Below are 12,031 nucleotides of genomic sequence, written 5' to 3' on the forward strand. Positions count from 1 at the left end.
CCTTTTTAATTAATCCACATTTCTTATTAACGAAAATTGAATGTTAAATGTTAGTATATTGCAGTTGTTACAATATTATCATATTTGCGTTAGGAAAATCTTCTTTAATTCTTATAAATTGATTTTTCAGTTTTAATATTGTAAATTATTTTTTGAATTTGAATTTCTCAATATTCTTGAACACACTATTTCTCACAGTTCATCTCCCCCGCCACCGGAGGTATTGGGATGATCATTCGTGTGAGCATTCAAATCCAACTATAAAACTAAACATATCAAAAGTTCCATTGAGCTAAATTAAGCATATGATTTGGTCACTATATATATATATCGCTTTTTTCTTTTTTTCTTTTCTTCTTCTTCTTCTTTTTTTTTTTTTTTTTTATTTTTTTATCAAAAACAATACCGTCGCTGATAACTATGGCCTCGTTTGGTTTGCGAAATGACCATTCTATTAGGAAAATGAATAGCTAATCCTGGGAATAGAATGTGATAGAATGGAATGAATATTTCTATTTTTTTGTTTGGTAATAATTCACACATTTTAATCGGAATTCAAAAAAAATTACTAAAAAAACCCTACATTATGTTATTATTATTATTTGTTTTTTTAAAAAAATCAAACAAAAATAAAATAAAATAAACTGGTGGGTGGCTGCGACCATCCCCGAAGCCTATCGGGGGTGGTCGGCCACCCCCCGACGAGAACTGGGGGTGCCGGCCCCAGTTGCTTTGGGGGTGGTGCGACCATCCCTGGCCCTCCACAGTGGCTTGAGTGGTCGGCCAGCCACTTTGGAGTTTAGTTTTTTTTTTAAACAAAAGATTTGAAAAAAAAATAAAAAATGAGTTTTTTTTTTCTTGAAAAATGTAATCTTTACCCCAATGAATAATTATTCATCTCATTTTTTAGAGGAATATGTATTCCTCTTCGTAAGGAAATAGCTATTCCAATGGGAATATCTATTCCATGGAAAAGACCCATACCAAACTAAAAAATAATTATTCCATTCCATTCCAGAGGTCTATTCTGCAAATCAAACGGGGCCTATATGTTTCGAGAAAATAAAGATATATAGTCTATATTTTCTTTTCTACTCTTTTTCAGGATTAAAATTAAAAGATTGGCAAAAATATAAAAAAAAAAAAACATCTTCAACTAACAATCGATTTTAAAATAGCTCCATGAATTTTTAAAGGTGCTAAAGTGACCCATCAAACAATCAAAGTGTGCTAAAAAGATCACTTTTTATTTATTTATTATATTCCTATAATATCCATTAACCGTGACGGAACTTTTTTTATATTTTTCCCTAAAAGATTCTAAGAGCTGTTTGGGTATAGGATTTGTGGAAAATATCTACCGTTGATTAATATCTCCATGTCTTCCCTGCCGAATCATATAAAATTTCTATATTCATTTGATTAATTTGTTTTGTTTTTATTTCCGATTTTCCCCATTAAAACCTAGAAGTTGGAGTGCACCAACCAATACAAGGTACAATAATTTGAGGAAAGAAAGATTCGCAGTGTCACCGACATACATACATACATACAGAAGAGGGAAAAAAAGGTAGTGATCAAGATTTTCAAAGGGACATGGAAAGGGTATATTCCATGCACTAAAATAATGAGAACAAGAAGACAACTTTTATATATATATATATATATTGCAAGAAATATAGTGCCGAATTCCTAGTCATACAAATTAATGGAACCCATCGAAACCAAAGTCTAGTAGCCTCTTTGCAAAATTCTTGAAAGACAAAAAGATTTTGTCTCTAAAATCAAGTAATGTCCCCACTCTTAATTTCCTCCATCAGTTGTAGACGAAATGGCATTCATCGAAACCTGCCAAAAAATAAATGAATTATTAGCATGAACATGCAATTACATGAAAACACACCATGAGGGAGTGGATGGGGGAAGAGTACTATATTATCGGCAGGAGTAACGCATACTTTTCACTCTAGCTGACGTGGTGATCTGTTTTAAGTAACTTTCGTGTCGATCAATTAAAAAAGAAAAAAAGCCACTTCTAGTATTACTGTGTGGTATTTAATGGCTGCATCTAAGGCTTACAATTTTTTACACGACCCGCAAATATAACACGAAATTAAAAGATTAGAGTTGAGGAGTTTAACTCGTTTAATTAAAAGGGTCGAGTTAGGATTGACCTATGTAGCTAGTCTTATACGACCCATGCTTCAACATGACTCGAACTTAACATACGACATAATGACAGATAATTTTTTATATGACTCGCGAACCAGGCACGAATCTAATACAAAATTAGAGAGTTAATTAGCTAGGGACGAGGAGTTTGAACCTTTAATTAAAAGGGTTGGGTTAGGGTTAACATATATATATATATATATATATATATATATATATATATATATATATATATATATATATAATCTTATACACATGTCTTAACACGATCTGAACCAGACCCACGAACACGAATTGACACTTTGAGCTGCATCTAACTATAGAGCATGATTCTAATTAGGGTTATCCAAAAGAGAGCAAGCTGTATATACTCCATCCACATGAAATTTGATCTCATCACCACTCTGTACAAGAACCAGGACATTTGGTGACAATTTACACGATCGAGTATGACAGGCCATAGGATCCTCAAGTTGCTTAGACAGATATTCACGAAAATGAGAAACTGACAAATCAGATTTATTGTATCCGGCCAGTTACAGAAGATAAAAAAACAAACTAATCTTCGTCCCACATGCTATGCATAATGCATCCTAAAATTGCGTTTGTCGGTGGTGAATGCCCCCACAATCTTGACTTTGTTTACCTAGCCTAGCTTTCTTATTTTTTACTTCCCATTCTGTATTCAATGTGTGCGGCGCCGGCTTCAAAGATTTTAAGGTTTTAAGTGGGTCCTTTTTATTTTTAAATATTTATTTTAATTTTTAGTGTATATTTTTATTACTTCCTGCTCTTTTCGTTTCCAAACACGTAGAAGTCATCTCTATTGTAAGACACTTAGTTTCAACTAATGACATATTTTGTGTTAAATTTCTAATAATTTTTTTTTTTTTTTTTTTTTTTTTTTTTTTTTTTTTATGTATAATTTAATTTGCTCAAAATGAAATTTACTTTATTCTAAATATCGGATTCTATTTATTTTTATTTTTTTTAACAAATAAAACTTAATTATATTATTAAGTCTTAGGCGGCAGCCTAATTGGGTGGGCCGATAAGCGGGCCCGGCCATGAATGTATGATGATGGGACTTACTTGGATCCACTGAGACAAGCATGGCAGTCCCTCCAAAATCACAAGTGCCGCCGCCCTCCTTAGTGCTCTGCCAGTAGCTGTTGAAAGCGTAAGAAGCATGGACCAACAAAGCGTTGGGTCGGTAGCATGACCCATTGGGCTGGATGGACTTGCAGTCCGCACCGGTCCCGCAGGCATAGTCCATGGCTTCTTGAATGATTGGATCAGGCACTGTTGGCTTAGCAACACACCACGCAGGATTTTCTGGCTTCAGCTTGTGGCCTGGGGGTGGTGGTCCTGATGGTGGTGGGTAAACTACAGGGGGTAGAAAGATTGGTGGGCTTGGAGGAAGATTCTTGGGTGGGCTGGGGATGCCACTAGGCGGGCTGCCCTCGTATTCTGGCGGATTTGGGACGTCCAGGGAATATGCAGGTGGGCTCGGCATGCTCAGTGGGCTTGGCCCATCATGAGGTGGGCTGGGGAAGCTACTAGGCGGGCTGCCCTCGTATTCTGGCGCATTTGGGATGTCTGGGGAATGCGTAGGCGGGCTTGGCATGCTACCGGGTAAGCTCGGTGGGCTTTGGAAAGGAAAATCGGGCATTGGCGGTGGTGGGCCGGGTGGTAGTGCATAGCTTATAGGAGATTGTGTGGTTGTGGAAGGTGGTTGTGGAGCACTTACAGAGAATGGAGGAGTATTTCCAGGCAAGGAGGCTGGTGATACTGATTCAAAGGGTGCTAGGGAGAAGGGAGAGCTTATGTCGTACAGTTGAGCATCTGAGAATTTCATCATTTGTCCATAGCTTCTTGCCTCTGCAAAATAACAAATCATAAACATGTAGATAGAAGACATTTCAAATGCCAGTAGTTTAGAGGGTAATAGACATTTAAATGGTTGGCTCGAGTGGTAAGTCACTTGGCTCAATCTGTTGTCTCGTGAAGCATCAGGTCTAAGTTTAATTACTTTTGAGTGCAAACAATTCTTTAGAATATGTTCGTGGACAAAAACCCGAGCTTTACCCGACCCGTGTAAAAGAGATGCTTTGCATGGTACCTCCAAAGGGTAATACTTCAGTGAAGCAAAATTTCCGGAAATCATCCGGAAATTTTGCTTGACAATGGCATTTTTGTACTAGCACTTCCCATCTCGAAAACCTAGTCGGCACGGAGACCCATATACTCTGATTATAAAAGAAACGAAAGAAAAAAAGTTTACCGCATAGAGTGAAGAGGGAGGTGTCGTAGATGGAGATGCACAGCATCAAAATGCTAAGACTCAGGTAAGCCATTGCATGAAAATAAAGCCAATTCAAATCCAACCCAAAACAAATACAACTCCACCCTCTGTAAAAGAAAATACTTGGCGATTGATATAGGCCGCTAAATAGGAAAAGAAGAATGCTAAAAAGTGAAATCATGAAGCTAGAGAAGCTAAAGATGATTCCTTTGTCACTGCTTTAGAGGGTCACATTGCAGCAGATTTGCAAAGATTAAATATGCAAAATAGGATAAAGGTGTGAGACAGTAGAGAGGTTTACAAATGAATTTCTATTTTTTCTCCTTGAATTTTGTTTAGAATATATTCTTGCTTGGAGGATGAGAAAAATGGAGTTTCCTGCAGCACTTTACTTGTTTTCCACTCAAAGAGGCCTCTCAAAGCAGGAATATTAATTAATTATATAATAAGCTAGCTTAATTATCTCATCAATTTATACAACAACCGCAACATATGGGCTTCACGAAATTCCTCCATTTATTATAATCAACAATCAAATCTCCAAAATGGGAAAATAAGGAGCCTTGTGGATGCATGCTACATAGAATAGTAGCACTGATAAGTATGAAGAGTTCATTTACAGAAATCGGCTTTATTTAGGTGTATGTGAATCTTTGATGGTCCTAAATTGTTAAATAAATATGAAGCTTAATTATTAATATTTCAGAACAAAAGAAGAGACCAAGTATTTAATGTTAAACAGCTCATACTCTGATCCATAACGTCACCAAGAAAATTAAACAGCCCTAATGAACGGAACAATAAGGAGGCTTTTTTTTTCTTTTCTTTTCTTTTCTTTGATCCACTTCAATTAACAAAGATCGATCTTTGTAACCTCTTTCCCCATTTGTTTAGGAAAAAAAAAAAAAAAAAGTAACAAAGATCAAATAGTTAAGGTAGTCTCTCGACTTTCACGCCAGCCATATGAAATCTAACTCCTCAAAAATGATCCTGAGCACTTAACAAACATTTTCTATAAAACAATACAGTTTCATAAGTGCTGGAAAGATACAAGCGTAAGTCCACGACTTAGTGAGTAATAATACGCATGATACACATGTATTATATGGTGAACTCGTTTTAAGTTTTAATCACATGCATTCAAGTATTATTTTATTATACAAGATGATGATGTATGCAATATAGATATAATATATGCTTATAAAAAGAGTCATGTCATAGTTCAATTTCAGATGGTCTATCTAGAATATTAACCCCTTCTCGGCAGGGTTGTTGCTGTCATGAAGGACTTGTAATACAACAGTGATGCTCCAAATATGTGCACGTTACTGTCATATATTAGAAGCCCGATTGAGTCCGGCCTCGGGTGGCTCACGCTAATAGCAAAGTCGTAACCGTGACCACCATTCAAGCATAATGTGCCTGTCACAAAACAACTATTAGATCCAAGGTCCATCATAACACATTATAAACATTTAACCATAAAGAACAACCCATATAATAGTAAGCCCATGACAGCTTTTTCTCACAAAACAGTGTACCATGTCATACAATGCAATTTAGTGTTCACCGATTTTACATGCATGCTTTCATAGTATCATAATTTCATTATCTTACCATTAGTCACACATTTTCACAAAATAGAGTTCATAGTAATCAAAATGATATTTCATGTGAATTGTAAACATGCATGTTTTAATACACAAAAAAAAAAAATAGGGGTAATTACCTTCCCCCCATGAACTACAAAAAAATGCGCGATGCCCCCACGAACTACCACTTCGACCAAAAAAGAGCATCAAACTACCATCTTTACTGCTTTGCCCCCTTCCGTCAGAGAATTCCGTTAACTTGGATAGAATATGTCATTTTTTACCGTTAAGTTTGATTTAAAGACCAAAGTGCCCCTACAGTAATTAATAAAAAATATTAAAATTAATATATTAAAAAAAAAAAAAAAAAACTGAACCGCCACCCCTGAGGTGGCCGGGTGGCCTACAAGCCACCCCAGCCTAAGGGGTGGCTGCACGGCCTCCCCAGAACTTGGGGTGGCCACGAGCCACCCCAGAGGTGGCCGGAGCCACCTCTGGGGGTGGCTCGCAGGCCATCCGGCCACCTCAGGGGGTGGCGGCCCTTTTCCTTCAGTTTCTTTTTTTGTTTAAAATGAGGATATTTAGGTAATTTTTGAAATTGAGTTAGGGCATTTAAGTCTTTGCATGAATTAGACTGACGGAAGGGGGCAAAGTATGTAAAGATGGTAGTTTGATACTCTTTTTTGGTCGAGGTGGTAGTTCATGAGGGCAAAATGATATAGGCCGGTAGTTCATGGGGGGAAAAGGTAATTACCCCAAAAAAATAATAACAAGTATCCATGTGAGTTTTACTCACTTGTATTGCACGGCTCCTTCAAAAAGTCTCCTTAAGGCTCCACAACATTGAAATCTGAGAAAAACTATCATCAACCTTAAACCTGAACTAAAGCCGGTTTCAAGTCCTAAACAGCTCAAAATAGGCTTTATACCGGTCAGTCAATTGTTCGGCCAAGAGTGCCGAACGTTCGGCTTTGACATCGTTTGTTCGTCCAGTGAAAGTTGAACGTTCAGTACTTTGGCAGAATCCAAAATCCAAACCTCAAAGCCACAAAACTAGTTCTAAGCAAGTCCTGCGATATTGATATGGTTTCTAACAGAGTCCTAAGCCTTAATAATGCCTCCATGCAGAACTTAGTACGTCAAACATCATCAAAACACTAATCTAGTTATTGAAACCAAAAAATAAGTAGATACACCAAAACCATAAGCTAGGTTAGGGGTGTGCAGATTAACCAATTACTGCCTACCGAACCACAACCGAACCAACATCGACCGCCTACAGACAAAATTCGGTTCGGTAGTCGGTAGAGAATCTTTTAACTGAAAACTGGTCGGTTTGGTAGGCGGCCGATTAAACAGTTAACCGAATTATCGAACCGGCTCAAACCGACAATTAGCTGGCCATTTAACCGAACCGCCTAAATTGAAATGATGTCGTTTTAGTGATAACGAAACGACGTCGTTTCAATTCATATTTTTAAAAAAAAAAATAAAGAAAAAATCAAAACGACGTCGTTTCGTTACACATGAAACGACACCGTTTTATGAGGACTATATATTCATCGCTTTCGTGACCTTGACCTATCCCGGTCCCCGGATCCCCTCTCCATTCCATTTTCTTCGCTACCGCAGCACCTTCTCACGACCCCACTTGTGACCTGCCCTAGTGCCAATGCCGACTGTCATCATCTCCTTGAAGCCTGAAGACTCGATGGAAGACTCGACACAAGCCGCAGACCGCTGCCATCCCCTCCCCTTGGGAAACTGTCTGGTAGCCCTCTCTCTCTCTCTCTCTCTCTCTCCTCTTAGTCCTAGCCTCAGGAGTTAGGCCTTCATGTGGCATTAATAATTTTAATGTATCATTTTTTTTGAAACAGCCAGTTAGCCATTGTAGAGCATGTTAGCAACTGAACAAGAAGCTAGAACCCCAGCAATCTGATCTCCTCAGACTCCTCAGGTATATTATTTCTTAACTCTGTATCTGAGGTTTTATTTGTTCCTTTTTGTTGCTTCTTTCTGTTCAAAAAAAAATTTCATTGTAATATTCTTTAGAACATGCTGAAGTTTATAAGCTTGCTGGTTTCTTCCCCTATCTTATTTTTCTTCACCTTTTATTCATCAAATTAACTCATTTTCATGTCCTATTTCTTATTATTTTACCTATTCCCTTATTGATTATAAAGTTGCAGTGAAGATGAGATGAGATTAACAGTTGGTTCTTTTTCTTCAAATTTGTATGCTATGAGATGGCACCTGAATTGTAATATATGTGTAGCATCTTAAATAATTATTCAATTTTGATTTTGGAGCTCTAACGAAATTGGGTGAAGAGCTTGAGCTTGCCTTTTCCTTTTTCTATGGTTTGGCCTATTGGAGTTTAAATGTTGGTGTTCGTCGGTTGCACTATTTTTTACTAAATGTTGGTTTTTGATTATCTGGTTTTTTGGCTTACTCTTGTTTTGAGAAGTTTTGTTGATTTTGGAAGTTTTTCCTTATCGGCTTTCTGTTTTGGCCGAGTTGGGGTTTGGTTTTGATAGCATGGGTTATTTTGTTTTTATGCCTAAGGTCCTCTCTTTGAAGAGGAGGACAATCTTTGGAATGTTTTTGAGCTTTTCATGGTAGGCAATAAAAACAAAACAATGAAACTATTTAAAAAACTTTGATCAGTGCCCGTTTATATTCTTGTTAAATTCCTTGGTCTTGAATCACTAATCATTGATGTTGTGATGATGTTGTCCTAATATGAAAAGTTTGATCATTATTATTTTCATAATCCAGATGGATGCACCTACACTTACACATATGGTTATTGGTACTGGTACACCTACACCTACACCTACACCTACATTATCAGTAGCTGTATCTTGTTAATCATCTACTCCTATTGATAGTTCAATAGGTATTGACGAAAGCGTTGATGTTGAAAGTGATTCTGATGAGTTGGAGACGGATACACAAGGGATTAGAAGTGCTGGTCGTGGTGGACGAGGTTCAAGGTTCTTGAGCCTTGATTTAGGCTTCCTTCTTGCTTTACATTGATGATGGATTGTGTCAAGTTGTATATGCGGACTAAGGAAACAATGAAGACAAAGTTTTTGAAAACTGGTCAAAGGGTTTGTTTGACCACTGACACATAGATTTCGATTCAAAATATGAATTATATGTACATCACTGGACATTTCATTGATCCTAGTTGGAAATATCATAAAAGAATATTGGCATTTCGCTAAGTGTCGGATCACAAGGGGGGTTAATGATTGCGAAAGAATTGGAGCAATGTTTGGAGGAATGGGGGATTCCAAGGTTATTGACAATATCACTTGACAATGTAAGTGCAAATGATACTGCAGTTGATTGTTTTAAAAAGTGAACTATGACCAATAACGAAGTTATTTGTTGCCATGAGTTTATTCATGTAAGGTGTTGTGAACATATTATCAATCTAATTGTGCACGAGGGATTAAAAGATGTAGATGATTTAATTGTAAGGATCCGAAATATGGTGAAATATGTAAAGAGATCCTCTCAAAGATTGGCCATCTTCAAGTCTTGTGCGGAAATGAAGACAATTGGGCATCATGCTTCATTAGTTCTTGATGTTCCAACTCGATGGAACTCTACTTATATGATGTTGGATGTGGCAGAGAAGTATGAAAGGGCATTTGAACTAATGTTAGATGAAGATTTGAGTTTTGGGAACTAATTGTGTGAAGATGATGGAGGGAGAAGGGGGTTGGGGGTTCCGCTTGAAAAAGATTGGAAAAATGTTAGAAACTTTGCTAAATTTCTGCAAGTGTTTTATGAGGTGACAATTGAGATACCGGGTTCCTTATACTCGACTTCTAACAATTATTTCAATATACTCCAAAATGTTTATAATACTTTGATGGAGTATTGCGAGAGTGATGATGATTTGTTGAGGTCCATGGCGATCAGGATGAAAATGAAATATGACAAGTATTTGGGAGACTTTGAGAAAATTAACCCCTTGTTGTTTGTCGCTTCTGTGCTTGATCCACGTTACAAGATGATCTTTTTAGAATTTTGGTTCAAAAGTAATGTAGGTGAAAAAAATGCAGAGATGATTATCACCAAATTGAAGAATACATTGGAGCAGTTGTATAATCACTATGCTAAGAATGTTAGAGGAAATGGGGACAAGTCAAATGAAGAGTAAAGTTGCGAAAATTCAGCCTCAGTGGGTGCGGGTACTTCTACTAGTACTAGAAGTAAGAAAGATGCTTTAATGGACTTCCATTCATTTCGGGCATCCAAAAATTTGGCATTGTGTCGGACAGAGATAGAAAGATATTTCGCGGAAGATGTTGAGCCACCATGTAAAACTTTTGATGCTTTGATGTGGTGGAAGACAAATTCATTAAAGTTTCCGGTTCTAGCTGAGGTTGCATGAGATGTCTTGGCAATTCCGATTATCACTGTTGCTTCCGAGTCAGCATTTAGCATTGGAGGTCGCGTCATAGATCATTTTCGGAGTTCTTTAGCTCCGAAAACAGTGGAGGCTCTTATATGTACTCAGAATTGGTTGAGATCTTCTTGGGTCAGTGAGCATGATGAGTTACATCTTCCTACTTTTAAAGATGAAGATAGCTACAAGCTTGAGTCAAGTAATATTTGTTAATCATATTTGTTCATTGTTCCAATTATTCGATTGAATTAATTTTTACTAATTCTTTCAAAATTTCCTTGTGGTAGAAATTATGTCTGAATCCATCACATTTGACAATGAGGCTTGAAGGATGTACTTTGTCACGTTGAAAGTAAGTGGTATGTTTTTTCATCTTATTATTTTCTTAACACTTACTTGTTTGTGGTCTAATGGTCTTTTACTCTTTTTTATTGATCACTATATTTATGATATATGTTTTTTGATTTGTTTGATTCTTGAAGGATCAAGGAAGCAATTTGAAAGTCATCACATGTCTATTGGAGGAAGTTTTTATTTCTCTAGTTCTCTTTTGGAGTTTTTGTTGGAGACTTGGAACTGTAATTTTTAGCTTGTTACTATTAAATTATGGTTTTGTAACTTTTGTTTGAAATTATGGAGCTTTTGGAACTGTTAATGTTTGGAATTCTGGAGTTGTTGCCTGTTGGTGGAAACTTAATAAGTTTATACTTATTATTGTGAGTTGGTATTGAGATAGAGATAGAAGATATTATTTTTGTTTGATGTGTGCTATGATGAATCCTGAATTTGATATTCTAATTTACCAGAATATTCAAAGGATTTCTAAGCAAATTCTTTTAGATTGTCTTTCATCAGTTTCAATGTTTCATGCATTTTAATTTTTTTTTTCCTGCATTTTTTAGGATAATACAGATACTACTATTTTTTCATGCTGCTTTTAGTCTTTAGAACATATGTTTTCCTACTTTTTTTTTCTTGTTTTTTAATTTTTTTTTCCCTGTAGGCTGCAACTAGCTAGTAGCTGAACATTAAGTTATTTTTATTTTTATTCAAGTATTAATGTATTATTGAAGAAAAAAGTTGAGTAATCAGTAATTTTGTAATTTATTATAAATGTATGATTGTGGATTTGTGGACTGTGGTTTGCACTCAGCACTGAGTGTCATTTGACTCATTTAGTCATTTTGTAATTTGCACAAAGCACAATTGCACTCACAATTTTTTTTTTTTTTTTCCTGATTTGCTACGGCCAAGTTGTGGTTCCATGTTTTTATGTTATGTTTTCCACTTTTCCAGTTTTTTTCGATATTTTGAATCTTTGATTTTCATTTGAAATTTTGAATGGGCCATTGGCATTGGCTTATGGTAGACCAGTGGTGGTGCTGAGCTAGTGGGCCTGTTGGGCTGCTGGCAAATACTAAAAAATAAGGGCCTTAAAATTATTTTGACCCATTAAAAAATGAAGCCCAAATTAAGAAGGGCCAGAAGGCCCATTTTAAGGCTTAATGTTAACCTAAACCGATTAACCGACCGCCT

The 12,031-nt window shown here is 36.5% G+C and overlaps 1 protein-coding gene across 2 annotated transcripts; it reads right to left on the reverse strand.

Moving 5' to 3' along the window:
* Positions 1 to 1,610: 1,610 nt before the first annotated feature.
* LOC133861561 (extensin-like) lies at positions 1,611 to 4,719 on the reverse strand. 2 transcript variants are annotated; one of them, XM_062297346.1, is made up of 4 exons: positions 4,457 to 4,719; positions 3,715 to 4,053; positions 3,265 to 3,675; positions 1,616 to 1,848 (listed from the first exon to the last, which is right to left on the reverse strand). In XM_062297346.1, exons 1-4 carry the CDS (start codon positions 4,656 to 4,658, stop codon positions 1,817 to 1,819), a joined length of 984 nt encoding a protein of 327 aa, XP_062153330.1. In that variant the 5' UTR covers positions 4,659 to 4,719; the 3' UTR covers positions 1,616 to 1,816. The 2 variants fall into 2 exon arrangements, with proteins under 2 accessions (XP_062153329.1, XP_062153330.1); XM_062297345.1 differs by having other exon boundaries at positions 1,611 to 1,848; positions 3,265 to 4,053.
* Between the last annotated feature and the right edge of the window lie 7,312 nt (positions 4,720 to 12,031).

This window comes from Alnus glutinosa, chromosome 2 (genome assembly GCF_958979055.1).
Source record: "Alnus glutinosa chromosome 2, dhAlnGlut1.1, whole genome shotgun sequence".
NCBI lineage: Eukaryota > Viridiplantae > Streptophyta > Magnoliopsida > Fagales > Betulaceae > Alnus > Alnus glutinosa.